General features: G+C 41.2%; 5 protein-coding genes across 11 annotated transcripts in view; 1 reads left to right on the top strand and 4 right to left on the bottom strand.

The window, feature by feature from the left end:
• The window catches only part of mgat4a (alpha-1,3-mannosyl-glycoprotein 4-beta-N-acetylglucosaminyltransferase A), a 36,631-nt gene extending 36,006 nt beyond the window's left edge, over positions 1 to 625 (bottom strand). The window contains exon 1 of the mRNA XM_062534109.1: positions 485 to 625. The gene's annotated coding sequence lies outside the window, so the exon portion shown is untranslated. The remainder of the gene's footprint in view (positions 1 to 484) is intronic.
• Positions 626 to 2,196: 1,571 nt separating this feature from the next.
• On the bottom strand, positions 2,197 to 4,831 carry creg2 (cellular repressor of E1A-stimulated genes 2). The gene is made up of 4 exons (XM_062534108.1): positions 4,328 to 4,831; positions 3,883 to 4,052; positions 3,550 to 3,663; positions 2,197 to 2,965 (listed from the first exon to the last, which is right to left on the bottom strand). The coding sequence occupies exons 1-4, from the start codon at positions 4,745 to 4,747 to the stop codon at positions 2,824 to 2,826; spliced, it is 846 nt and encodes a 281-aa protein (XP_062390092.1). The 5' UTR covers positions 4,748 to 4,831; the 3' UTR covers positions 2,197 to 2,823.
• A 1,243-nt stretch (positions 4,832 to 6,074) lies between these two features.
• Positions 6,075 to 11,060, bottom strand: LOC134078289 (caspase a-like). 4 transcript variants are annotated; one of them, XM_062534107.1, is made up of 9 exons: positions 10,908 to 10,990; positions 10,481 to 10,552; positions 9,776 to 10,057; positions 9,248 to 9,384; positions 8,969 to 9,145; positions 8,478 to 8,712; positions 8,271 to 8,393; positions 7,033 to 7,142; positions 6,075 to 6,457 (listed from the first exon to the last, which is right to left on the bottom strand). In XM_062534107.1, the coding sequence occupies exons 2-9, from the start codon at positions 10,485 to 10,487 to the stop codon at positions 6,365 to 6,367; spliced, it is 1,164 nt and encodes a 387-aa protein (XP_062390091.1). In that variant the 5' UTR covers positions 10,488 to 10,552; positions 10,908 to 10,990; the 3' UTR covers positions 6,075 to 6,364. The 4 variants fall into 4 exon arrangements, with proteins under 4 accessions (XP_062390091.1, XP_062390088.1, XP_062390089.1 ...); XM_062534104.1 differs by lacking the exon at positions 10,481 to 10,552 and having other exon boundaries at positions 10,908 to 11,060; XM_062534105.1 differs by lacking the exon at positions 10,481 to 10,552 and having other exon boundaries at positions 9,248 to 9,381; positions 10,908 to 11,060.
• A 453-nt stretch (positions 11,061 to 11,513) lies between these two features.
• LOC134078286 (B-cell receptor CD22-like) lies at positions 11,514 to 18,727 on the top strand. 4 transcript variants are annotated; one of them, XM_062534098.1, is made up of 9 exons: positions 11,514 to 11,669; positions 12,259 to 12,340; positions 13,498 to 13,854; positions 14,183 to 14,343; positions 14,634 to 14,790; positions 15,588 to 15,869; positions 16,080 to 16,173; positions 16,517 to 16,791; positions 17,010 to 18,727. In XM_062534098.1, exons 2-8 carry the CDS (start codon positions 12,295 to 12,297, stop codon positions 16,602 to 16,604), a joined length of 1,185 nt encoding a protein of 394 aa, XP_062390082.1. In that variant the 5' UTR covers positions 11,514 to 11,669; positions 12,259 to 12,294; the 3' UTR covers positions 16,605 to 16,791; positions 17,010 to 18,727. The 4 variants fall into 4 exon arrangements, with proteins under 4 accessions (XP_062390082.1, XP_062390085.1, XP_062390084.1 ...); XM_062534101.1 differs by having other exon boundaries at positions 11,515 to 11,669; positions 13,609 to 13,854; positions 17,010 to 18,726; XM_062534100.1 differs by having other exon boundaries at positions 11,516 to 11,669; positions 16,573 to 16,791; positions 17,010 to 18,725.
• A 442-nt stretch (positions 18,728 to 19,169) lies between these two features.
• Positions 19,170 to 22,865, bottom strand: rpe (ribulose-5-phosphate-3-epimerase). Its single transcript, XM_062534102.1, has 6 exons — positions 22,702 to 22,865; positions 22,298 to 22,377; positions 21,784 to 21,923; positions 20,715 to 20,849; positions 20,199 to 20,285; positions 19,170 to 19,978 (listed from the first exon to the last, which is right to left on the bottom strand). Exons 1-6 carry the CDS (start codon positions 22,821 to 22,823, stop codon positions 19,856 to 19,858), a joined length of 687 nt encoding a protein of 228 aa, XP_062390086.1. The 5' UTR covers positions 22,824 to 22,865; the 3' UTR covers positions 19,170 to 19,855.
• Positions 22,866 to 26,564: the final 3,699 nt, after the last annotated feature.

Here is a 26,564-nt window from a genome sequence, read left to right as displayed (position 1 = left end):
GAGGTTCCCAGCTAATGTATCCGCTAGCTAACGCTATAATGAAGTCGTCTGCCTAGGTAATTATGTCAAGGTTAAGCCAGTCTGCCTTTCAGTATTGTAGCTTTTAATTAGTGTTACAACTAACATTAACTTAACTTAACTTAGCTTGCTAGCAAGCCAGGATGTAATCATCGCAGTGATTGACATACATTACGGACTCGCTGCAGGATAACGTTAGCTGTCTGTTTGACTTATGCAGATCTAGCAAACGCACAGAACCCCTCCAAAGCTGGAACCCACACTTGAAAGCTGTAACGACATCTAGCTCGTTGGTATAAACATTCATGCTGCTACATAGAATTAATGAAACACAGCATTGATACCACTGGGTTTGAAACTGCGGCTTATTCACGTCAGTACCTGTCGCACAAGGGAAACTATAACGTTTACAGACAGATGAGAAACGGCGTATTGAGAGATTAGAACGGCATTCGAAAAATCTTACATTCGCATCTTGGAATTTTCTTCCGTTTCCACATTTCTGCCACCAAAAAGCGTTCCCTTTACAGATGAATTGCGTGGCTTTCGTACACGTCCAGTACTTGACACCACTGCCTGCCTGCCCGCTGCCGCTGCCGCTGCCACCCAAAACAGTTTTAGGTTTAGTGAGCTCTCAATCAACCTTCACGCTATCGCCGCCCAGAGGAGCACTCTATTGGTTACTGTGTATCGTAGGTGAAATCTTCAATTACGCAGTGCAGCTCGTGTTCCTGATAGGGACAGTTCATTTATTCCACTTTATTTAAAACGTATGGGAATGCAGTAATGGTATGCTACTGTATAATAGGCCTAGTTGAAACATAAGATAGCCTACAGTTTTTTTCTCTCCTGAATTATTTTCTTCTAACAATAGTTGGCCTAAGCAGCGTGAACAGCAATTGCATCTTATTTCATAAACAAAGGATACATGAACACCTTGAAAAGTTAGCCTTATACGCGTGCGTACGTGGATCTCCATGCATATAGTCGGGTCACGTCATTGCTTTAGGTAGGCCCTTTGGGGAAAAAACTACTCTCCCTTTAATTTTATTAGAAGCATGAAAGACATTGATTGTGAGAGTGCGACATCTTGTGTCAGTTATTTTGGTAGGCTGGGCCTTCGGTTGAGGAGTGTATTGAGATGTTAAAGGGTTAAACTCGAATACATTAGCCTAGTTAAAATGTTTAATTGAATTTGAATTCAACATGATTCAACATTGACAATGCAATATCAACAATGCAGTGCAATTTGAAAATGCATTCCACATAATGTTTTCCAGTCTGAGATACAAAATCATGATTATTATTATGAACTGTCCGCTTCATTGTCACTGTGACAATATTCTAGTCCAAGTGCACTATTCTGATACAGTGCATGGCATGGTATTTATAAACCCATGGGCCATGGCTAATAGGGCTGTTGGTAAACTTACATCAGGGGTCTCCTTTTCTCCTCCAAAAAGGATCACGGCCAAGAGTTAATGTTTTATGGGTTATTATTGGTAGTAACATGTTCTGCGTGATCTCCACTTAAAACAGCTGGATGTTTTGCATGCGTTTTAACGCTCCTTCAATTCCTTTACCTTCTGTTTTTGTAGGTTGTGAGTTTGATTTGATAGGAATTCTATCAGGTTTACCAAGTGACTTTGTTATCTAATTCACAAACATTTTCCTTGAACCTTACTCACAGGTGGGGAGCTACCCGTAGTTTACCTAGCGAGCTACCTGTTGGAGACCCCTGTCTACATTCTTTTCCATATGGTGTCCTGACTTATTTTGGTTCACATACTTTGCATAACAACATCATAACATCATGTCTTTATGGAAGCAATGGGTAGTGTAGTGAATCAGAAGCCAGGTTTGCATGCTATAGCCTAGAAAAGTGGTGAGATTGATTCCCAGCTGCCACCATTGTGCCCTTGAGCAAGGCACATAACCTTGAGACCCTCCAGGCAGTCTGGCCCTGGAATTAATTAACATCTGCAAGTTGTTTTGGATGAAAAGCGTCAGCCAAATAAATAAAGATGTCTTCTGTGTTGTGTAGACATGACTATGTTGAGTGATTTAATTTGTTCCAAAGGAAACAATCCAATTCAAGTATTAAACATTTGTTTAATATGCATCTTCAGTCACTCTAGTCACACACTAAAGACTTCTGTTGAAAAAATACAGTTTGAAGTAATTTATCATGTTTATTTTTCCAAACATAAAACTCAGTTCAGTGCAACAATTTAACAAGAACTGTTCAAGGCAAATTCAAATACATTCACTATGGTATTTATTTAATGGAACTCAACAAAACAGAAAATCCCAGCCAACAGCCACAATTCTCACTGGAAATGACTTTCTGCAGTGCAAAAAGCATCTATGTTGTGGCTGTATGCATGATGACATCCACCATGATCACCGGTCTTTGTGCCATCCAATGTGGACAATCAATAAGCCTATCAATTTATAACTCAATTTGATTTTGAGCTGACCAAAATCAATGCTCCAAGATCGAAGCATGTGACAGAATCTGTGCATTACTCTTTAATACAGTGAAACAATCTCTAATACTGGTATTATGTGAAATGTTGCAATATGTAAGGTACTGTATGTTCAACATAAGTGGCATTCACAATCATAACATCGATTTAGTCCAGCTATGCAAAAAACACCTCATACAGAATGGTGTTTCAAACCGGTTTACACAAGAGGGGCTGTAATTTGCCACTTGTCACCATTTTCCTTGAAAATCTCCATAATGTTGCTGGCATAGGCACAAGAGGCCATCTGAGTCTCCCCCACCCGCCATTGTTAGTCTCAGAATGGAGAAGCCTTAAAGTAATCATCTAGTGGTATGATTGACACTCCGCCAATCCAATCCTGCAACCATACTTGTTCTATCACCAGCTTCATGAAGAACCACTTGTGTCCCACTGGCCACTTCTTCATCACAGGATGCCTGCAAAGACGAGACGAAGGAAGAGAAGAGAGAGACCCGTTAAAGCAACACTAAAGCACTTCCTCTGTCGCACACATGCTATTTGTTTATCCAGCAAATAACAGACAAGGTAGAATGTTGCATGATTCTATGAAAGTATGATGTATTGCGACTTCGAAGCAAGTCAAATTTGTAGTTTCTGATGTCTCATTTCATCGAACTACAGATACACTACCCCACCTCGTAAAGTTACATAGTGCGGTTATAGCCGATAGAGGGCCGCGAAGTGAAAGCAGAAGTGCCGTTCACCCTGTTAGGAGTTGATGAACCGCTGAAATGATTTTGAAAACATTATTTTAAGGTACGAAAAACTCTGTAGTGTTGCTTTCAGGCACAATGATCTGGCGTACTGAAATTCTCAAATGATCTGGTTTTGACGTGCAAACGTTCTCAAAGCATTGCATGAAAAATGTTGCTTGATTTCCTTTATCTATAATTGACTACTTGTTTTTGTTTGTCACAGGTAATGCTTCACTAAGACCTGCTGCATAGTTAGGAGGACACATGCAGGATGAATCTCAAACACCTGTACTGCAATAACACACCTGGAGAACATGGCGTCTCTGGCAAAGTCAAGCTCCTCTGGCCCCACCTCCAGCATCCTGCCAGTCAAGGTGAGGCGGGCACACCTGGGATCCTCAGGGTCGTACACCATCTCCCTACAAACAACACACACTAGATAAGATCACCAGTCTGCACAGCATCACCACCAACTTGAAAAACTCTGAGTCAATCCTGTCAGTACCTAACCTATCGCACAAGGAAAACTATATGTTAAAATCTACAGATAGGAAACGACATATTGAGAGATTCAAAAGGCCTTAAATCATAGACTATCATGTCTGACATGTCTGATCTTGTTTAATTCCTTGTCTCACCTGCAGAAGTCCCCTTCAGCCTCAGAGAATGTGAGAGAAGCAAAGGGGAAATTTCTTAGATCTGACACTGTGTAGTCCATTGGTGTGACATAGAAGTACGGAACCCCTGTGCTGTTATCCAAGGGGCCGTCACTAATTGAAAAAATGTTCCCAAATGGCAGACCTTTGATCTGTAAATACAAACAGTTTTATTTAAATAAAAAAATATTTTTAGAGTCACGGAAAATACAGTAACATGCACAGTAGGCTAGGCCTACATCACAGTGTTAGATGTAATATACAAAATAGTCTCCTAGGCTAGTCTGGATAGAGAGAACTTTATTTGCAAGTAGTGCATGCAGCATGCGTGCGGTTGTTCTGTCAGGCCTAGAATCAGGCAAAAGCATTATGGCATTGGAAATTGGCACTTGATTTCTGACTCAGTAGCAAATGCTGTGTAGGCTACCTTTTCTTGCGTGGAGATCGTGGCGAGGTGTCCCCAGTCACTGTAGTGAGCGATGTACCTTGCAGTCTTCGCTGTCTCCTCGTGCGGTGGAGGCGAAGGTGCTTTAGCAGGAGGGGTCACCTCCTCCATTCTATACGAGAAGACACGAGCTGCTGACGAAACGTGAGTGACATCTTTTTCGGGTTTTGGCTGAGGTTTTTCTGCCCTCTCGCCATATACGGTCGGTGGATAAGCCTGTTTCCAAATCCCAACATTGTCCACTAATAGTGCTGGTGCGACCTCTTCGTCGGACGCGGTTGCAAGCTCCTCTTCAAGGATATCGTTCGTAACAGCCCAAGAGACGGGATTTCTTATGGTGTAGCTCTCACTACTAAGCACTGTGGCAAGTAAAGCCATTGCTATCGTCAAGAAATGGCACATTGTGTTACCCACTAAAGACAAAATCGCAACAGTTAACTGGATGCAACCCCTACCTACTGTAGTTCCATTTAGCCCATGCGCGGCGTTACATCACAGTATTGTTGCAAAACATACATAAACTGCTTGGTCTTGGGGATAGTAAAACAGTGACACCATGTGGAGTGGCGCCAGTGAACTGTCAGATGTGCTATTTTAAGACCTCTAATGCCATTCCTAGAGCTGATGTTTGATTTCCAACCGTGACAGAGATGATAGTTAGATAATAGTGGTGAAATCATAGCCTATGTGTGCATAAATGCCGCTGGAATACACTAAAAGGCAAAACCTGTCCTGCTTAAGCCACACATTCTTTGCTCACAATGGGCAATATTTCACTCATTATGGGCATAGCCAACAATATTCTAGTGTGTCAACAGAAACAAAAACAGTCTGACATGCATTAGGCTATATGGCAAGATTAAGATTGGCCTAACATAGACCAGTCTAAAATAGCTTTGTGAAGCTGTCCCTAAGCTCCCTGGCCTATTCTCTAATATAAAACTTCAAATATTTAAATGCTTGCCAAGTAATTATTATTGGCTATTGGCTATGAGCAAACTAATTATTCTGATTAATCTACATCCGTTGAAGGATAAACAAAATGTTTCAGGTACATTGACAATTCTGTGCATACTCTCCGTGTTGGAGTGGAAATGCATCTATAACAAGTGCAGTTTTTCACTATCAGATAAACTATTTGTATATTGTGTTATTGTTCCTTGTGTTAACATCATTTCAAACTGGCGTCATCATATAATGGATTAATAAACTCAACCAGTTCATCTACTTAGGCTATTTATAAACTCATGTTCTGTGAAAATATGACCTATATTTCAAATAGCCTACATGTCATTTCCATCATGATAATTCTGTCCTATTTTTGACATATATTAGGCTACTTACTGTCCTAGCATGGCCCAGTTTTCACAGTAAAGCTTTATTAATGTGATGTATTCATATTAATTCAATTATTATATACCTTACATTATACCATTATATAATCTTACCTTACCAGAAAACAAGTAAAAACATCCAGTGCTTTTAATGTTCAATGTTTATTTATAGCACATTTCATAGAGGTAATTCGGTGTGTTTTACCTGTTCAAGCCAACATTTGTATGAAAAAATATATAGTTTTTTTTTTAATTCAAAGATAAACAAAAAAGGCATAACGAATAAAAGCCATCACCTTCCTCCAAGATTATCCAAAATAGTCACACTGAATACTGTGTGGCCCACAGCACCAACTATTAGCCTACTCTTCTAATTCCTTTTTCTGTTTGTTTAGTTTTCAGCATCAATGCAGAATCTTTGCAATCTTAAGCTTACACACTGGAATGCATTTTTAATTAAAAACCATTATAAAAAAACATTTGATAAGTTTCACATTCAAAAGCAAATACCTGATAGTATCACTGGTAATTTATCCCTTTAGGCCTTTAGAATTAACTGTAAACTTACATATAATATGTAATAGTAATAGTGTAGATATATTATAAATGTCGGCAACACGTTTTTGAAACATCAGTGATCTGAGAAAATACCTTCTCAGATTTGATGGCAGAGAATATTCTTGTTTTACTGCCCTGGGAACAGGTAGAAGTGCCTTGAGAGGGTGGTCCTGTCTTTGCACACCATTTGTCTGGGAAACTTCTCAAAGCGTCTCATAACCTATTGGAAGAAAACATTTTCAGAAGTGTGCTACTCAAGGCTTATATGGTTCTTGTGCAAACACGTTACCGAGCTGTTGGAATATCTTCTCAATAAGCATGTAAAAGAAATCTGGCAGCATGTTTTAGTTAATTGATAATAACAATGAAAGAATGAATAATTCAGTTTTCCCTATGCACAATGTCAGTACAGCTTCTTCCAAACTAGGCTATTGTAAATTGGGCTACTTATTTCTATGGAATTAGATTATTGTTCAATCTTAAATTTCCCAATTAACTTACCAATAAAGAATGCACTGTATTATCAAAATCTTTACATCTAAATAGAGAATGCAGCTAATTTGTTGTCCCTAAAACAAAGACAGTAGGCCCTATAAACTGATTAATATGAGACCTGTTAGATGGTTCACTATTACATGAGGACACCACAGCCTTTTGAAATTTCTAACAAAGGCGTCAATGGCAATGATTTGGTTATGTCAATGTAGGTACATTATATGATCAACAAAGCATTAATAGCTATTGCAATATGTACAAAATTAATAATAATTGATGGATTATATGTGTTACAATTACCCTTGTGAACAATTCTTCTACATGGTCCCGATGAGCATGAGTGTTGAACTCCTCCACAAGATACTGAACAAAAAAAGTGCCATTCTCCACATGCCTGTAGGATTTTGTGTCTGTGGACAGAGTGTGACATTACATTACATTGCTGGCACCTTTTAACCAAAGCAACTCCCAACATGGTAAAAAAAAAGGTACAGTGATAAGTACAAGCTAGTGCATCAGTGAGTGTTACTTTCATACAGTCAAGTGTCAGTTCTAGTCAGTGTTAGAATTAGCAAGGCTTGTTATAAGTAGTGCTATGTGAGCTTTTACAGTCTATGTACGAGAGGAGACATGCTCTGAAAAGCAGGTCTTCAGGAGTTTTTCAAAGATTGAGAGGGACGCCTTTTCTCTAGTAGGAACTGATAGCCCGTTCCACCAACGAGGAACAACAGATGAGAAAAGTTTGGACTGAGCGTACCGGTGGCAGAGTCAGACATTGTTCGTCTAAAGAGTGCACCGGTTGGGAGGTAGCATGTATGAGGGCATTCCAGTTGATGGGAGCAGAACCGGAAAACTACTTTTTTATTCCATTCATTTTTATTCACTTAGACACTTTCTATTCAAAGTGACTTACATATGTAATTTATATTGCAACTTCATTGTCCAACTTGGGGTTTAGTGCCTTGCTCAAGAGCACAATGGTGGAAGAAAGGAATTGAACCCGCAACTTTTCAGGCTATTGCATGCTAGCCCAGCTCCTTAACCACTATGCTGCACCTCCACCAGGGAAAGTCATGGCTGTCTGATTTATCAAAACAATATAACATTACAATTGCATAAAAATCAAAGTTATTTTCCTTAACATTGATATTGCGATACTAAATATCTGAATGTCTAAGTAATCTGAATGCCTACTCTCATGCCACCTGCATAACACAATGATGTTGAAATTGCATTAATATTTCATGTATTTCAACTGAACTATTTAATTGGATAAAACTGGGTAATTACAGCATGAATCAATTTTGTAAACTGAAACAGTCATGCTCGACTGCTTCTAAACATTTCATCTCAATTGGTTCGGAAGTTCCTATCTTATGTTATCTGTTACTTTTAAAATTATAAAACATATTGAAACCTCTGTGAAGTTGGTAATCAAACCCACAACTTTTCAAACTACTAGCATGCTAGCCCTGTTCCTGAAGGGTCACCACCACCAATTCACCCATGACAAGAGGACAACGGGTGCACCTACTAACCAGGTGTGCAGGAAAGGAGGGAGATAAAGTCTTTCTCCTTGTGTTCCCTGCGGATGTCATCACTCTCAATGGCAGTACTGTCATCCTGTATGCCATCAGACATCCAAACGCATCCTTCTTCACCTGAAACAGTATACTAAACTGATTGCATGCATCTAAAAATGACTCAAAATTGTATCATACTCAAGAATAAGGTCAGAAAAGTACCTCCTCTGCAGGCCTGAATAAGAATAACCTTTGGTTTGTTACGTAATCCAGGACAACCTTGGGTGTTCAGACAGCTGTAAACATTATCAATAGGGAATTCATCAGGCTTTTCTTTGCTCCAGCGCACACCCAAAATGGCGTCCCTCTTCCCATGTGACATTATTACTACAAAGGTGCCATCTGATTGAGTGTGCTCCTCGCGTTTTGAAAAGGCTTTCACCGCTTTGTCCATCTCCTGCAGAGGATAGGCTTTGTTAGCTGAGATAGTGTCTTGTGATTGTTTAGAATCTGTTGACAATGCAAGGTTCTTTCTGGTGAAATGTAAGTGATCTCTAGAATTACAATATGACCATTTGTGCAGCTGGTATTTGGGTGCATCACAATAAAGTATGCATTTGCTTTTATGTCTGTGCCCAGTGCAGATTCTGAACCATGCAAGATTGCTATCCATTAAGACATACATTCTGTAGGGTTGTTTTTATGATGCCTACCTCACCAGAGAGGTCTCTGTGTTTCACTACTTCATATCCTAGGCCCTTAAGCAGTGTTTCCATTCTCTCCTCATCTCTCTCTGCCCCTCGTCTCAACAACCGCGCACATTCAAACTGAACATTGTTAATGAGTAGCGCCAAACGCTTCCTTCCTGGCTTGTCCATAGGCTTGTAGATCTAAGAAGGTGGTGAATCACAAACAAATCACCCATTTGCATTTGCGTAAATGTATACAAGACTAAATTACAGTATATGGACATTTTGCATCATAAACTTTACCATGTCCCCTTCCGTAAGTTTCTGTGATCTGAACTGCTCTGAACAGGGAAGAAGGACTTCTGACACAGTGGACTCATCTGGATTTGAAACCTGGTGTAATGGTGCTGGGGTTGATGGTGCTGGGGCTGATGGTGCTGCTGGAACATAAATATGCGACTTGGGATAAGTAGTAAAGTGAGGTAGCCTATACTATTATATTGTCCACAAAGGGCATTAACAGTGTTGAGCCCCACAAGCAGAAGGACATTGACAAGGCTACTGCATTAACAGATTTATTTGATCTTATAGTATATCTACAATTCATTTGATCTTGTGTTTGTATAGCTATAATTCCTACATTGTGTTCCACTGATGATTTCGGTTAACATGCTCCCAGTTCATGATGGCCAGCATAACAGTCTCACGCCAGCAGTCTCAGTTAATCAAGCACCATGCAGTCTGCATTCATAATCAAGGTGCTTGGTTTTAGGCACTTTGTGGAAAGGGTCCTGAAACCCATGAATATCTCACTCCTAAAATTCTACTCACTAGTCCCTGAGGGCACCACACCCAATGACAGCTCATCGTACAGATTTCCGTCTCTCTCCTGGATTCGTTTGATCATCCTTTCCGAAGATTTGTTCCCTTTCTTCCGAACCATATCAATTAAATAGCGAGCTTGATCCGCCCTCGCCTTGTGTTCTTCAAGTACAGATTCCATCTCCTCTTCATTCAAGACACGGTCGTCTCTGAGGTCGTCCAAAAGTTGCTTGAGTACGGATTTGGTCACTTTCTCCACGAACTTCACGCGAACATCACTTAGTCGTTGGGCTAGTTAACAGCAAAAAAAGAGCATCTGTTAGATATGGTCGTTGTAGTGGCCAGTCGGTGTCATTATTAAGTAGGCCTAGGCTATGCACAGTCGTGTAAGTAATTGCATTCCATGCTGTTATGACCAGGTTATGACTGACAAGCAATATGCCGCCAAGTGTTTGCAAACCGAAAGTAAACTAATTTTGCCTTAACAGCCTATAGGCTCTTATAGCTGGCTACGCTAATAAATGAAATGTATACGGTTATTTGAAATGTAATTTAGAACAACATAGCAGATAGATGGCTGAAAAAATATGAAACAAAACTTCGCGTCGCCGGAGACGTCGCGTTCCAGAGGCGTGTTTTGGGGAAGATAGCTGCTGCACTTTAAAAGTAATATCCTAGGCTACGAAATGTAAGACGTTTTAACGTTTATCTTACCTGCCATTTTCGGCGATTTTTGAAATGTCTGATGTTTCAATTTTCAATTGATATCTTCAGGATTCTTCTAATCTAAATGAGACAAGTCGCAAAACAGTTGAAAACACTGAACGACATGTCGACTCTGCAATAAGGACATTCTTCCTGTACATCTGGTTTCGATCGTGTTTCATTGTTCCTGATTGGTTCGTTAGGTTGCAGCATAAGCTTGCCTATACCTCAAAGTCCATTTCACTGTATCACACCTGTTATTTGTTTGGTCATATTTCAAGACATCATGCACAAAGACAGTGAACAATACGAGATGAGATATCTGCCCTTTTCCCTTTTGCAAGACGGCCTGGCTGTTTTGTGCAACCCTGGACCTATAGGCTAAATGTAGGACAAGAGAAACAGCCTACAAATGATCAGGGTAGGCCTACTGTACCTGTCGTTATCAAGGTCTTCAGTGATCCATTGAGTTGGCATGTGTCCTCAGTTATGGTGATGCATACTGTAGTTGTTGTGCTTGTGCTTGTATCATGCTTGCCTGATGGGCATTGGGCAATATGCATTGTATGTTCGTGGTAGAGTGTCTATCGTCCGGACAGTCCGGTTAGTCCGGTTTTTGACCTCTCTGTCTGGAGTTTTGGCATGAGTTGTGTCTTTCACCTCGGCCTGATGTCCTGAAGACCACTTTGCTACCATCAACAGGGCAGATGCATACCATGCATTTTGTAAGTGGCAACAGAAATTGATGTCAGCTCCAGGTGTAAGAGTGCGAGGCACGCCCTCACAAGGAAGAGGAGAAAACCACACCGTTCTCTGTGGCATCGTTTTTTGCTCTTCTGGATGATTAAATAGCTGCAGAGCTCACTAAGTATAGTGAATAGAAGTTACTAAGTCATGGTGGGTTTGTTGACAAAGTAAACAAAAAAAAACACTGATGCTCATAGAAGTATTTGCCTTGCCTTATTAATGTTAGGCTACTATGATTCTGCATGTGTCCTCACTTTTGGACCTTTGTCCTAACTTTAGCGCACAGGGTCCTCATTTTCAGTTAAATGGTGGTGGTCACCCTAGTTCATTAAATTCACATTGATTATGCAAGCAGTATTCAGTGTGGTTCTTCCTCAAAAGTTCCCATTTGCGTCACGACGGTCAGTCTGAGAGGACCGTCTAGATTCGTACCACCCAGCAAAACCATCAGGTAGGGTGCACTTCTGAATTTGTCCAAGGTCAACATAGAATATCTTATGTATAAAAGTGTTAAGATGAATGTATAGTGATATGAATTTGGTGATCAATTACATGAATAATTACACTGTGCCAAACTCACCATGGCATTCAAACTGGAACACATTGCTAGTGGGACAAGTCTAAAAAAAACAAGTCTAATAAATTGAAAATGTTGATTAAAGACATTGACAGAGCTTTGATTAAAATACATCTCAAATAAAAAAAAATGGCCTAACCTCAATTTACCTTTTAGTTTTATTACTGGAAATTAATTCACTTGAGTTTGAAATAAGTGAATAATCACAATTCGATATAAAAATTGAGTTTCAAGATAACTGAAAATGAGCATAATCGACACGTTTGTTGTTTTAAGAGGACTGAAGAAATCTTGTGTAAGAGGAAGTATTGCAGATTATGCTGGTACATTGCATTAGTGAGGAAGTGTAGAAAATATTATGGGACGATGGATCAGCACATTTTAATCTATAGTCATTATGTCTATGATAGTCAAAATTATTCTCAATTGCTGTAATGATTCATTTGATTTGTATACTTTGCAGGCACATACTTTCTTCTTTGTATGAAAGGAAGAAAATATGTTTGGGATACTGGCACCATCCGTTATTGGCTTCATTTTGCAAGGTCAGGCCTATACACATGAACAACAAACAGACAGTACTCCGATCAGCCATAACATTGACCACCTGCCATTTTTGCTTTGCAGCAGAGCACATTGTCCTGCTTAAAGAGACCACTGTGTTTAGGGAATACTGTTTCCATGAAAAGGCGTACATGGTTTGTAGTGCAATGCTTAGGTGGCGTGTGTCTAATGACATCCACATGAATAGCAGCATGCATTCTGGAGCCATGTGTTGTCCAGGTAAATGACACACACACTGCACCTGGCCATCCACGTGATGTAAAAGAAAATGTGATTCATCAGACCAGGCCCGCTTCTTCCACTGCTCCGTGGTCCGGCTCTTATGCTCATGTGCCCATTGGCAGGGGTCAGGGGTCAGCATGGGCACCCTGGACTGGGGCTGCACAGCCCCAAATGCAACACACTGTGATGCACAACTTTGTGTTCTGACACCTTTCTATCAGAACCAGCATTAGATTTTGTTCAGCGATTTAAGCTACAGTAGCTCATCTGTTGAATCAGACCACAAGGACCAGCCTTTGCTTTCCACGTCAGTCAGTGAGCCTTAGCCACCCATGACCATGCCACTGATTCACTGCTTTTCCTTCTTTGGATCACTTTTGGTACTGACTGCAGACCAGAACACCGCACAAAAGCTGCATTTTTTGGAGATGCTCTGACCCAGTCGTCTATAGCCATCACAATTTGGCCATTGTTTAAGTCACTCAAATACTTACGCTTGCCCGTGTTCCCTAGCCTGGCTCCGCCTTACTACATAGTTCCGCTCAGTTTTAATGTCCCTTCACTACATTGTCTGAGTCTGCAATGGGAAGTGGCCAGACTCTCTGTACATTACAAATGTACGAGAGTAAAGGACCAGGCTACATTTTCCCTGCTTCTAACTCATCAACTTTGAGGACAAAATGTTCACTTGCTGCCTAATATATCCCACCCACCAACAGGTGCCATGATGAGGAGACAATCAGTGTTACAGTATTCACTTCAATTGTCAGTGGTCATAATGTTGAGGCTGGTTGGTGTATGTCGGTCCTATATGCAATACATAATATTCTGATTAGGCCATTTAAAAAGCCATGTGTATTAAAAGCAGAAATTAAAAGCTATCGAGGCCAAACTCTCATATCTCAAATCTCTATAGGTTGTCTTGGCACAGAATGGTTCATCCAGATGCCTGAAAACATCACTGCCATCAGTGGGTCCTGTATTGTGATCCCCTGCACTTTCTCATTCCCTGCAAAATACAAAACAGAGGTCAATACTTCGGTAGCGTTGTGGACAAGGGGCAAGGTTGGTGGCCCTGCAGTGCTTCAGTCCGATACGAGCCCAGCCAGTGGCTTTGAGGGAGAGATTGTGGGGGACTTCAAGAACAAGAACTGCACCACCGTCTTCACAGAGCTCCCTCTGGGATTCAGTGAGCCATTACTTTTCAGAGTGGAGGGGCCTTCTGACCTGAAATACACATACGCTAAAGAACTGTTCATCAGCTTTCAGAGAGGTCAGTCACGTGTTTTCCTGACATATAGTTGACCTAAAAAAATTATATAATCATTACATTGCATTACATTACATTTGGCTGACATACAGTACAACATGATAAAACATTTAAGCTTTTAAGAGCACTTCTAACAACAAATAAAAAAGGGACGCAACAGTATACTCATAGTCACTCTGCTGTGGCTCACGTTCCACAGCAGGATGCCATAATTCTCTTAAAATGTTATTTTCTGTTTTGGAAATAACAGCAAATAGACCATAAGGCCACACGCAGGTGCTTACTTACACATCTGACATTGCCCCCACCCCGCTACCACCACCCTCACCAGAGCGCCCCCCTCGTCCTGTGCTGAGCCTGAGCCCCTCAGGTGGGTTGAGACCAGGTAAGACGCTGACCGTCACCTGCCGCGCCAGTGCCCCCTGCCCGTCTCTTCTACCAGAAGTGCGGCTTGAGCTGGAGATGGACCAGAGCCAGCAGTCATCTGTGCAGGTACTCATACTCAGGCAGTCACAATAACATCTACGTGAATAGCAGCATGCGTTCTGGTGCCATGTGTTGCTCAGGTAAGTGACACACATCATCCCTTCTTCCACTGCTCTGTCTGTGGTCCAGTTATCATGTTCATGTCTCCATCAGCCATGGATGGGGTCAGCATGGGCCGCCTGGACTGCCCCAGGTTTTAGTCCTTGTCCTTTATTGCAAACGCTGTATAGCATCAGGTAATGCACCTGAAAATCAAAATAACATATGAAGACTCTTATCTTTGTTGATGTTTGAAGGTGCACTCTGAGCAGGGGGTCATGTTTGTGATGGCCAACCTGAGTTTTACTGTGATGGCCCGTCATTATGGGCAAAATGTCACCTGTGAAGCCATATACCCTGGAAAATATGGAGCCAAAAGCCATGGAGTGGAGAGTCAGACCCTCAACATTCTGTGTAAGTGTGTGTGTGTGTGTGTGTGTGTGTGAGAGAGAGAGTGAGAAAGACAGAGAGACAGAGACAGAGAGAGAGTTTGAGTAAGAACAGCACACTACTGTAAATCCTATCAAGAGAAATATGAAGAACCTGGATGTTGAAGTGTGTTGTGGCTGAAGTCATGTTCCTATTCTTTTGTCATTTTTTATTTACTTGCCCATATTTCGCCAGTGATTACCTGTTCCTCCACATAGCCTACCATTTAAACACACCTGGACCTAAAACTGGTTTAACAGGAGTAGGAAGTGTTGTAGCCCATGGCTTTACACAGTAGATGTCACTTTCTTGTTGTTGTTTTTTGTTTTGTTTGAAGAAAAGGGAAATACCTCTGACCATGTTAGATATTTTCCTATATGCGATTAGACCAGTGGTTCTCAAACGTTGTCTGTCATTACCCACAATGGAGATGGGGAATTTTCAAGCCTGATCAACCTAGAAAAATGGTAACGATGAAGTATTTTTTTTTTTTCGCATTTTGGTTCCACGTTATATTTCCCGTATCAGTCGGCTGGATGAGATGATATTTTAGTTAATAAAATGAACTCATGTTGACCAAGTGAGCTTCTTCAGTTTGTTCCCTCTCTGAGGTTGTAAATTAGGCGATGCATCAATTAGGCTGTGTTCTCAAACACTTGGCTCTTTTTATTGTTTTGTTTTGTTTTGTTTTGTTTTGTTTTTAATTAAATTCAGTGAAGAGCCTAACTGAAAACCACCCTGCTCACTGCAGCCGAGCTTACAGAGCACGTGTTGCTTTTCAGATGGGCCACACAACACCAGGGTAACGATGAGCCGTCCGAGCCCAGTCCCAGTAGGAGCGCTGGTGACCCTGCGCTGCCTGAGCGAGGCCAACCCCCCAGTGAACACCTACAACTGGTACGCCGGGATCACCAGTGGCCAACGGACTCTGAGGGCCTCAGGCCAAGAGTTGGCTCTCATGGCCACCGGGGCCGACAGGGGTCTGTACTCCTGTGAGGCCATCAGCCCGTGGGGAGAGCAGAAGTCTGCTGTGGTCGCATTGGAGGTTGAGGATGGCAGTGAAGGTAATGGTATGAGACTTTTCAGTGAAAATGGTATCTTAGGGGTATGTCTACAACACTGAAATATATGTTGCTGTTCACATAACTGAAGGTCAAGTGTAGGTGATTTTGTGAACAACAGCAGCACCCATAAATGTTCATTTCTGTCTGTCTTTCAAGCATGTGTTGTGTTCATGATTAACCTTGAGATAATTCTGTATTTCAACACCACAGGCCAGCAGTGCTCCATGGTGCCATATGTGTTCTGTGGAGTTCTGGCATGTCTGTATGTCCTCACTATTGTGGTGGATGTCTACAAATACAAAAGGTACGTCGAACAACCACCCAGCCAGTCACCCAGCATTACACTGCTATCATGAGATTTCACCGTTTTACCACCATTTTACATACAGTATGCAGTGACACATCAGTACTTTTTTTCCAGTCCAAGGCTGAACTAATTTGAGATAATCTGTCAAAAGGCATTTCTTCTATTGCACCCTTTGATATGCAGTTCATTTAAAACATCCTTCCATCCTTAAATATATCATATTCCCTCTGCACATACTGTAGTGTAGTCCATATAGTGTAGCACATTATAACTTACAGTGCCCCCTCTCTTCTTGTCTGTTCTACCATGGCCTGGTCATCAACCCATATTTGGCAAAAAGATTGACTGTAAGTATATTTAGTTGTTTTGTTTTTGTTTTATTCTATCCTCATACAGATGCATGTAATTTCCCTTTCCTGTGGTGGTAATGGTAACCCTGGACTCAACAGAAATATAGTGTCATTAACTACACAGTGTCCTGCTGAAATTGTTTTGTCTAAATAAAATGATTATTTGGTTGTGAATAAAAAGACTTTCAGGACCCGAGAGGAAGCTCAAGGGCCATATGCAACCCTTACTTTATCAAACATCTCTGCTGATTACGAGCAGATTCAGGTGAGGAGGACCAGTGTAATTACATGTTACATGACCTTCTCCATAACTACAAGCTAAGAGTTTTATTCAACATGCTGTAGTTAGTAGAAATATTCTCAGCAAATGTTAACAAATATGTATTATTTCTCTTCATGCTTTTGTGTTTTAGAGATTTTCAGTTTACTGTGTGCTAAATGTGCTGCACATATATATGTTTGTATTCCTCCTTCTGTCCCTAGCGAAACACCAAGAGCACGCCTGGTTCAGTAAACGTGAGTGAAGATTATCAAAATGGATCCACACAGAGAAGACAGAGGCCAGCATAATGTATTCCAACTGTTACATGAAATAGTAGAATTCCCAGAATCCAATGAAGAATACGTATTTTTCTAACAGCAATAGTCTCCGTAATGAGCAGAGGATTGGGTGCTTAAAACAAAGGCTTTCCATGCAGACAAATATGCAATAATTTAGTCAAATGTCAACTGTTTAAATGGCTTCATATTACAGTTTTTTTCAATCACTAACAAGCGATTGTCCATTCATTTGACACATTTTCAAAACTCTAAACACAGACTCTCACCTACAAAACACAATTGGCCAAATGGATCATTTTCCTCTCAAAAGCACATCCCATGTTCTTACACCACATTTTGTTACATATACACTAACTCATCATTTCTCTGCACAATCTAACTTTACCAAAACACTGGAAACCTGACTCAAAATGAAGTTATTTTGTCAAAGAATAAAACTTGTTTTCACTTCACAAGATACATGCAGTCAATTAGAATACACTAGGTTTCAAAATACTGGCTACTGTTCACATTACAAAAACTGCATAGACTTTTATGTTTCAGTTTTACAGGTATTTGCATGCAAAACATGCAATCCAGCATTTTTAAACTAAATTTCTTGGTTGGGAACTGTATGTGCAGATGTAATGTTCACATTCAAATGCATTCCAGTAAAAAGCAAATCTTTTTTTTTTTTACTGTTCACTAGGCCTACAGGAGGTGCAGTATAAATACTGTTTACAGTAGACTATGATAGAACAGAAAAAGTTTTACAGCATTGCAGTGAACAAAATATCCATGATACACAAGAGCATTCTGAACAAAAAACAACAGCAAAAAGCCCAGATAAAGGGGGTGAACAAAAAAAAGCACAATATTACTGTGTCTAATCTCTGCACCTGCTCCTCTCAGTGCTCCTGCACTGCATCTCTCACTGGGCCTGCTCTTCTCCCTGGGCCCCTTAGTCTTACTTTTCCTCGTCCAGACATTACAATATTTGTCTTTTTCTGTTTCTGCTTCCAAAAACATCACCTCCTCTTTTTACTGTGTAAGTGTCAATGTAATAGAGACCCCTGCCACTGAGTCTAAGACAGACTGAAATCAGCTGTGGTTGGCCCAATTTACCCAACATAAATCATCTGTGTGTCAATTATTCGACTGTTTGTTTATTATCAGCTGAGATATTGCTTTTGAATTGATAAAATTGCAGAAGCAGAGGTTTTATACTGTATCTAAGGTTTGGAATATTGTTTTAACTATTGTGGGATGTTGTGTGTTAACATTCGAAAATAATACAAAAACGATCCATTATTTTGTTGGGAGGTATAGTTTGTCTGTTAAGAAAATGTAAGCATTGTGAAAATGTATTCACTGACTGCATACTGCGTGAAAACAACATGAAATGTGTGAATGGTATGGCCACGAAAAACCGATGCTGTGCTAACTGTGTTTAGAGTTTTGAAAATGTGTCAACTGAATGGACAAAACGCTTGTTAGCGATTGAAAAAAACTGTAATAGGTGCATGAAATATGTCCATCAATGGAATTACAAGACTACATCACACTGACTGCACAAGTGTAGCAATTTCTCCATTCTCCTTGTGCTTATTTTGAGCTTAATGAAACCACAATATTGTTGTTTTTTTGTGTGTGTGTGTATATGATTCTTTTCAAAATAAAATAAATCAAGTAAATACGTACCTATCACCATGATGCTATTATCACTAGAATCTTGCACCCAGACTACAGGGGCTGGAGCATCCTTATGATCACTTGGAGGAGTACAGAGTCAGTTATGCAAACAGCACTCAAAAAGTGCTACTGTATTGCATGAACAACATTCTCGAGAAGATGCATGAATGCACTGATCTATATTCTTTAGAGCTCAGTGGTTGAATGATACAGGTTAAAGACATAAAACATTCAGTTGACAATCTTCAAAAGAAGAGAAAATAGCCATTAAGAAATACATCTCTAACTACCTAACTGTAAGCTTCTTCAAATGTTCATAGGCTTAATGAACATAACTGCTAGATCTTCCTCTGTTCACAATCTGTTTTGCAAGCTGTTCTTAGGCCAAGTAAAAAAGAGAACACCAAAGGGTGAGAAAACAACTCATTGTATTAACCGTTTTATCACAAAAACATTATTCAGCAGTATTATAGGCTCATCAGAGGGAATGTAATCATTGAACATCAACAAACAGTATAATGGTAAACAGACTGTTCAGATGCAAGCCCAAAATGAGTGGACAGCACCAGAGGAGCCCCAGAGCAGCTGTGAAGATGTTACATGTCTCCTGTTAGGTAGCTAACGCCACCCCTCAGGCAGATGGAGCAGGATAACTGAGAATGCACTGGGAATGTACAGTAGGGGACAGTGGAGATGGGAGATATGCCCAGCCACAACAAACGGACTGAACAGAGAAGTGACCACTTCTGTTGGTTAACCAAAGGTGATCGCCCTCCCAGCACTGATCAAATTAGGCTTTCAGTTCAATCTTTTCTGAAAAAAAAAAAAATGCAATTCAGTGTTTGGCTCTCATTGGCTGTAACGTTTAAGGGCCCTCGTGACTGACCGTGGCCCTGTTGGTCCTTCCCCCTTCCAAAGGCAGAGCTGCCCCTCAAGCACCAGAGGGTTCTAGATGGCCTCACTTTCACCGTGACAACCATTAAATAACAAAATTAACGCAACACGCAGCCAGCAGTTACCAGAGAATCAATATCAAAATCACAGGTGCTTGAGGCCAATGGCTGCAGGGGGAAGGGTCATCTAACAGTGCTGTCCAATCAGCGGTCAAGAGAGCGCTTCTGGATGGCCTCCATGACGACGTTCTTGAGAAGGGCGATGACGGAGCGGGGGTCATCGCTGCTGACCACGGCACTGCCGGAGACAATCATGTTGGCCCCTGCCTAAATAGAGAAGCACTGAGATCAGGGGGGATACGCTCATGTTCTCTCATTGTGTTTATCATTAAACAAAACCATAGATCCTTCTAGAAAAATGGGAGAAGGTGTGTCCTCCGTCAACAGTCAGTTAGTAATTTACAGTTTTTGCTAAAATAACAGCACTCAAAGATAAGACACTGGTAGAAATGTGACTGAAAAAGGATACCAAAAAAGGTTACCTTACCTCTGCACATCTGTGAATGCTACCTGGGCCTACTCCTCCATCAACCTCAATGTCCAGGGAGGGAAACTGACTTCGTAGCCAGCTGACCTTAACACACAAAGCATAAAGCCAAAAATGACAGAAAGTTAATAAATGTGGTCATTTAAAACCAAACTACTTATACTACGCATAGCACTGAGGACACATAGTTGATCCCATTCTACCAAAGTAGCAATACACAACCTTCAGATAGAATAGAATAGAAGAGAATAGAATATCTTGTCATTGTAACAGATACAATGAAATTAAGTGCAGTTAAGAGCATGTCAAGTGGCAGATATCAATGAGGTAGTATAATTCATAAATGAATACATAAAAGAATGCTACTGCATAATTAAAATCCTAAACACATAGAAGACACACCCATACAGACACCCACATGCTACTGAAAAAAGTGTTCCAACCCATCATATGTATACAAATGAGAGAATTATCGCAGCCAATCAATTATTCGACATAATTATTTATATTACTTACCTTTGGCATCATGTCCTCCATAAATTTCTGACCACCGAAGCCAGGTTCTACAGTCATGACCAGAGCCATGTCAACCTGCCCAGCCCAGGGGGCAAGCTCCTCCACAGTGGTTCCAGGCTTGATGGCAAGGCCCACCTGTCAGGGCAACTATTACGTTTAACCGGGTTTGCTCTCCAAAACACACACCAACACTGACAACCCGACAAATGCTTTCACTATGTTTCCTATAAATATGTGCATGAAACCCTTATGTCTCATACATCCAGTGTGTGATTCCATCAGTTCCAATGACTTGCCCATGAAGATACATGTTGTTGTAAATGATACCTTTTGCTAATGTGCTTTTGGTTTAAGATGAGACAGGTGTACGGCTAGAAATAAGAAATGTGACTAGATCTAATTCAACTCAATCACAATGGTGGCAAATGCACCAATTACTGTAAATAGCTCAAAAATGAAAGTGACGACAAAGGCACTTTGTTTAGGAAAAATATATGACAAGCTTTTAATTAAGTATGGCAACTAGTTAAAAACACATGGGCCTATGCGTTGTGGCCATATCGGCCTTCATTCAGGGGCAGCCTGAGCCTACTATTTAGGACTTCGGGCTTGTAACCAAAGAGTTACCGGTTTGATCACCAACTAGTAGGAAAAATGTGGGCGGGGGGAAGTGGTTGAGCACTGCTCTCCCATGCCCACACGCAAGGCTGAAGTGCCCTTGAGCAAGGCACCTAAACCCTCACTGCTCCCCAAGCGCAGCTGTAGCGGGCAGCTCACTGGTCCGGGTTAGTGTGTGCTTCATCTCACCGTGTGTGTTCAGAGTGTGTGTGTGTGTGTGTGTTCACAGTGTGTGTGTGTGTGTGTGTGTGTGTGTGTGTGTGTGTGTGTGTGTGTGTGTGTGTGTGTGTGTGTGTGTGTGTTCACTATTTCACGGATGAGATAAATGCAGATACCAAATTCCGTACGGAAGTATAGCCTACTTGGCCTAGAAACCTAATTTACATTTACATTTTACATAATATATCACTCTTCAGGATATCTAGAATGTAAACTCTGTCAGAAAACAGACCTTCATGCCACTCTCTCTGATCTCCTTGATGAGGTTGCCAGGGTTTGTTGTGGCCTCCAAGTGAAAGGTGTACTGGTTGGCTCCGGCTGTGGCCATAGGCTTCACCCACTGCTCTGGCCTGGACACCATCATGTGCATGTCTGATAGAAGCAACAAGGTGATCAGAGGCTTACACAAGCTATGGACACACTGTCCCGTTGTGTCCAGGTGAAGAAACTTAAAGCAGGCTACACACTGAAATAAACCATAGCCTAGTGAAACGTATGATAAAGTAAACTGCAGTCTCACGCAACCACTCACACGAAACAGTATTTTAGACATTTGCTAAGAGTCTAAGACTTAATAATCTCAGAATGGGTGTTTGAGAGTCTCACACACTGCTGGTCGTGGTCGATCATGACACTGGCATAAGTATCAAGGGACGAACACAATACGATCACTGTTCAGATTGTTTTGTTTGAGCTCACACTCTGATGATTACAATGTTGCAATCTGTGACACTAAGTTAACTCACCGAAAAAAGGATCCGGACCCACGGCATTCCGTAGACATTCTACCATTGGGTGGCCAAACGTAATGTTTGGGACAAAATGGCTAAGAAGAAAATATGTAAGAAATATAGACTTAGACTCTCATAAGTCTAAAGAGTCCTGGGAATTAAGCTAACATTAGCCAACTAGCTAAGGCCTCTGGCTTAACTTCTGACACGTGATTAATCTAGGATCTTTACTTTATGCTTGACAGTAGCCTTCCAGAAATCACAGAAAAGACATTAGGCCTATGCATCGTTCACGACGTACATATTCCCAATGTTGATGCACTTTAAAGATCCAACTAATAAGGTAGCTTTACTGTTTTGCAGAATACTTCTGCTGTCTGCCTGACTGACTGACGCTGTTAAAAGTGCAGGACACTCACCCATCCATCACATCAAGGTGGAGGTAATCAGCTCCACATTCCATCATTCGTTTACACTCATCTCCTAACTGCGCGAGATCGCTGCTTAGAATGGAGGGACCTATTTTAGCAGAATAAGACATGCTTGCCTCTTAGTTACGACTCGATGACACCGACCCGTGGACACCGACCTCACGAATATCATAACTTCCTTGTTCGTTTACATTTCAAAGTAAAAGCTCACGTCACACACATTTAGAAAGAAAGAAAAGCATACACTATCAAACACCTGTGATATTTCCTCCGTAGACCTATCTAAAATGGATGTAGGCCAATTAACTTCTCCCTTAGGCTAGGCTACTATTATTTTTGTCCTTTATTTTCTGGTAGAGTAGACTACACTATTATTTATCACATGTCGTGTTGTGCTAGAATTGTGAGCCAGTAGATGGCGCCATAAGAGAGATGATCTTTTTCCATTCCCTTGTCAGGCATGTTCCATGTTTTCTGAAGGTTCTCTCCTTCATGCATTTTCTCACATTAATGCATGTTAATGCTCGTTAATGAATGTGCGAATACGTACACATCTATTATTCAGTGGGAAATATAATAACAGCCCGTGTTGCCTTTTCTCTAGTTTGTAACTTTTGGATTTGAGTAAACTATTCCAACAAGCAGAGGCTCTCCAGGCCTTGCGTGTGTGATGGAGCTGGTGAGTGTGTGAGGTCAGGCAATACAAAAAAAGGAAGTCCTGGAGGCACAGGTCGAAGGTCAGGCCTTGGAGCAATGAAGACCTCCTGTGCACTCATTAGACAAGGATGCTCATGGTGTGAGGAACATTAGGCCATGACGGAGCCTAAGTGTTCTTCAAGATGTCCCTAAATCTGCCACTGTGTGAGAATGGGAAATGGATGTGATTCACCTCGACTTCGAAGAGGTTAATCTTCAGTGGGTAACTGCCCGTGCTGTTTCTTGCTCCTGGGGTGAAAGGAGAAGTCTTTACTGTGTAGCAATAATTTATTTCTCTTTAGAGATGCTGAAATACAATGGGGATGTGAGGGTGAAGGACTGCCCTGGCACTGTGACCCTCTCTAGCTATAAACTCCTGTTCCTGTTATTGTGCTGTTATGATAGCAAAACACCATAAGACCTTTATACAAAGTTTGATAAACTTTGTGAATGTGGGTCACATACCTACATGATTCATGACTCATGAGGGCTCTCAACTGTTGATGGGAATTACTTGAGAGAGAAAAGTGAGTGTTGTAAAATTATATCAAGCTTTAGACCTAAACTTTAGTGAGGGTGTTAAATCGATAAAATCAAATAAAAATGAATTAAATAAAAAGTGATGACACTAATACAGCTAATACAAATATCAACATATTTTTATAGGCCATTATATTTATTACCACAACTTGTGCTGAAATAGCAAGAACTGGAACGGTGTGCACTGTGGTATTTCAGGTTCAGCAGGGGACAAAAGAGAGGCTCTAATGCTGAGAGCTGGGATGCCAAGTGTGTGAAACTCCCTGTTCTCGCAACGTCTTTTGAAGTGTTTTCCCTGAGTTCCTGTTTGTTTCGCTTGCCAGCAGCTTTTTTAATCACTCCAGCCATTCCAGCTTGGTACAGGTGGCTAATTAATATATAATCCACAACAGGTTTGTTAAAAGTTTTGAAGTAGTTTTAAATGCTTCCAAGGCACATTGTTTATAGCATATTAATCTAATTCAGCTTGTATGTCACTCCAAATGTGTGGTCCAGAAACACAGGGTGTGTGTGTGTGTGTGTGTGTGTGTGTGTGTGTGTGTGTGTGTGTGTGTGTGTGTGTGTGTGTGCGTGTGTTCTGTGCAAGCCCGAAGGGTTAAAAGCCACACATGTAAACAAAGCGAGTCAGATCGGATCGAAAGAATCTGTGCAGCCTTTCAAGTCTTTTGGAAACTCTTTTACTGCTCAGCTATGTTGGGCTGGGTGGGCTGGAACACAGTGAGGATTTGTCTGAAAAAGCGCAAAATGGAAGTCAAGTCATGAAGACCAGGTTAAAGGGCAGCGCCCAAAGCCATAAAGTCATTTTCCCTGCAGACCCACCAATGGAGTGATTGACTCAATTGCAACTGTTTGAAGGAGTGAGATATGCTTTAAGAGGACTTTAATGACACCAACCATATTGAGGGAAAGCGTTATTATTTCTGTTATTATTTCTGTTTTTGATTAACTCTAAGTTATAAAATAGTGACCGTAGGTGGGTTTACATGGACACTTCTACTCCGATTGAAGTAAAATAATATTGATCAGAATAAAACTGTCGATCCAATTAGAATCTTTAATCGTAATGAAAGAGGTGGTGTACTCCGTTCTTATTCCAATTGAACAGCCATATATGGTCAATCGGATTGCCTGCTATATCCTCTCAAGGAAAAGTAAAGCAACAACGGCTATTCCAATCAGATAGATCAGAGATTCTATAGCCCTTGAGAGCACCGGACTGGAATTGAGTGTACTCTGTAAACAGACGGCACACATTTTTCAATCAGAATGACAATGTCCATGTACATGTATTTTCTAGTTATCACATTACTACAACTGTTGTTGTCATCATGAAGAGGATTTCCTGATTGACCAGATAGTGAAAGAGAGATTTCATTGTTCCTCACAGAACAAAAAGGAATGCACTTTATCATGAAGGCCATTCCTGGAGAATTGGCTCAGAGGACTTTACTTGTTTTGTGCTCCATCTCATTATCTTCAGTAGAGAGGCATGTGTGTGTGTGTGTGTGTGTGTGTGTGTGTCACAGCGCCCTCCCTTCATCTGCTTTGTGTCAGGTTGATCGTCGGGCCGGACTTGGAAGAAGAGGAGGACGACGACGACTCCCCTTTCCTCTTCACCTTCACCTCCCCTATCTGCCATCTTCCCCCTGCAGCCCAGCAGGAGATCTGAAGCCTCAGTGCGCAGCACAGCAGTAGCAGCTCCTGATTATCTCTGAAGATGTTTGTCTTCCGGGACAGCACCCGCCCTGGGACATACTTATCACAAGGTGGCTTAATGATAGGGATATCCTCAACAAATAACAGGCCGGTAATGGGAGCACAGCCAACAGCAAGGACAGGGACAAACTGTCTGTTTGTGTTACGACATTTTGGTACATGTTCTGTGGTTACACAAGCTCATGTCAATTGAAAGTTAAACATGATGTACAGTATATGATTCATAATGCATATAAAATATACATTAACCATATTTTTGCCATGTCAACTACTGCTACCTTCACCCATGTTCCAGTAGCTTGGCTAATTAGTCCTTGGGAAAACAAATGGTTGACCTAAGGAGTGCCAATCCAGGTGACAAGGTATTTTAGATTTTTACAAGCTGCACGCCTCCGAGTGCCAGCATCACGCGGGGGACCGCTGCCTTTCATTTGCCTCCACCTGCGGCTTTACTGGCCCTCCACAGACAGACAGATGGGGCTGCTGCAGAGAGCCAGGAAAGGGGTGATGCCTGCAGGATCCCCATGGGGGGTGGAGGGTGGAGGGTGGGTCCCAAGGCTGCCAGGCCTCAGATGGTAAAACCTTTACTGTAATCCCAGCAGAGAGTTATTAGCAGTCTTTCTTCCCAGATTGCTCACCCTGTGTCATTTTTAGGGTTGATTTATACAGGTGGATGTCATAACAAATGAGCGAGAAAGTTTACATGAAGGGCTAGAGCAAAAAAAAGACAGCAGCAGTATATCACAATAGCCACTGCTATTGGAAGGTGTTGCATGGGAAGTATCTGGTGCAGAAGCAGTTGTGCTGTGGATAGACAACACACAAGGGAAACCATTATGAAGTCTTGTAATGTGGAAATCTTGGAAAGACACATTTTCTGTAATTTGATATGGTAATGT

Source organism: Sardina pilchardus, chromosome 4, assembly GCF_963854185.1.
Source record: "Sardina pilchardus chromosome 4, fSarPil1.1, whole genome shotgun sequence".
NCBI lineage: Eukaryota > Metazoa > Chordata > Actinopteri > Clupeiformes > Clupeidae > Sardina > Sardina pilchardus.
This window is presented reverse-complemented; position numbering and strand designations above follow the sequence as displayed.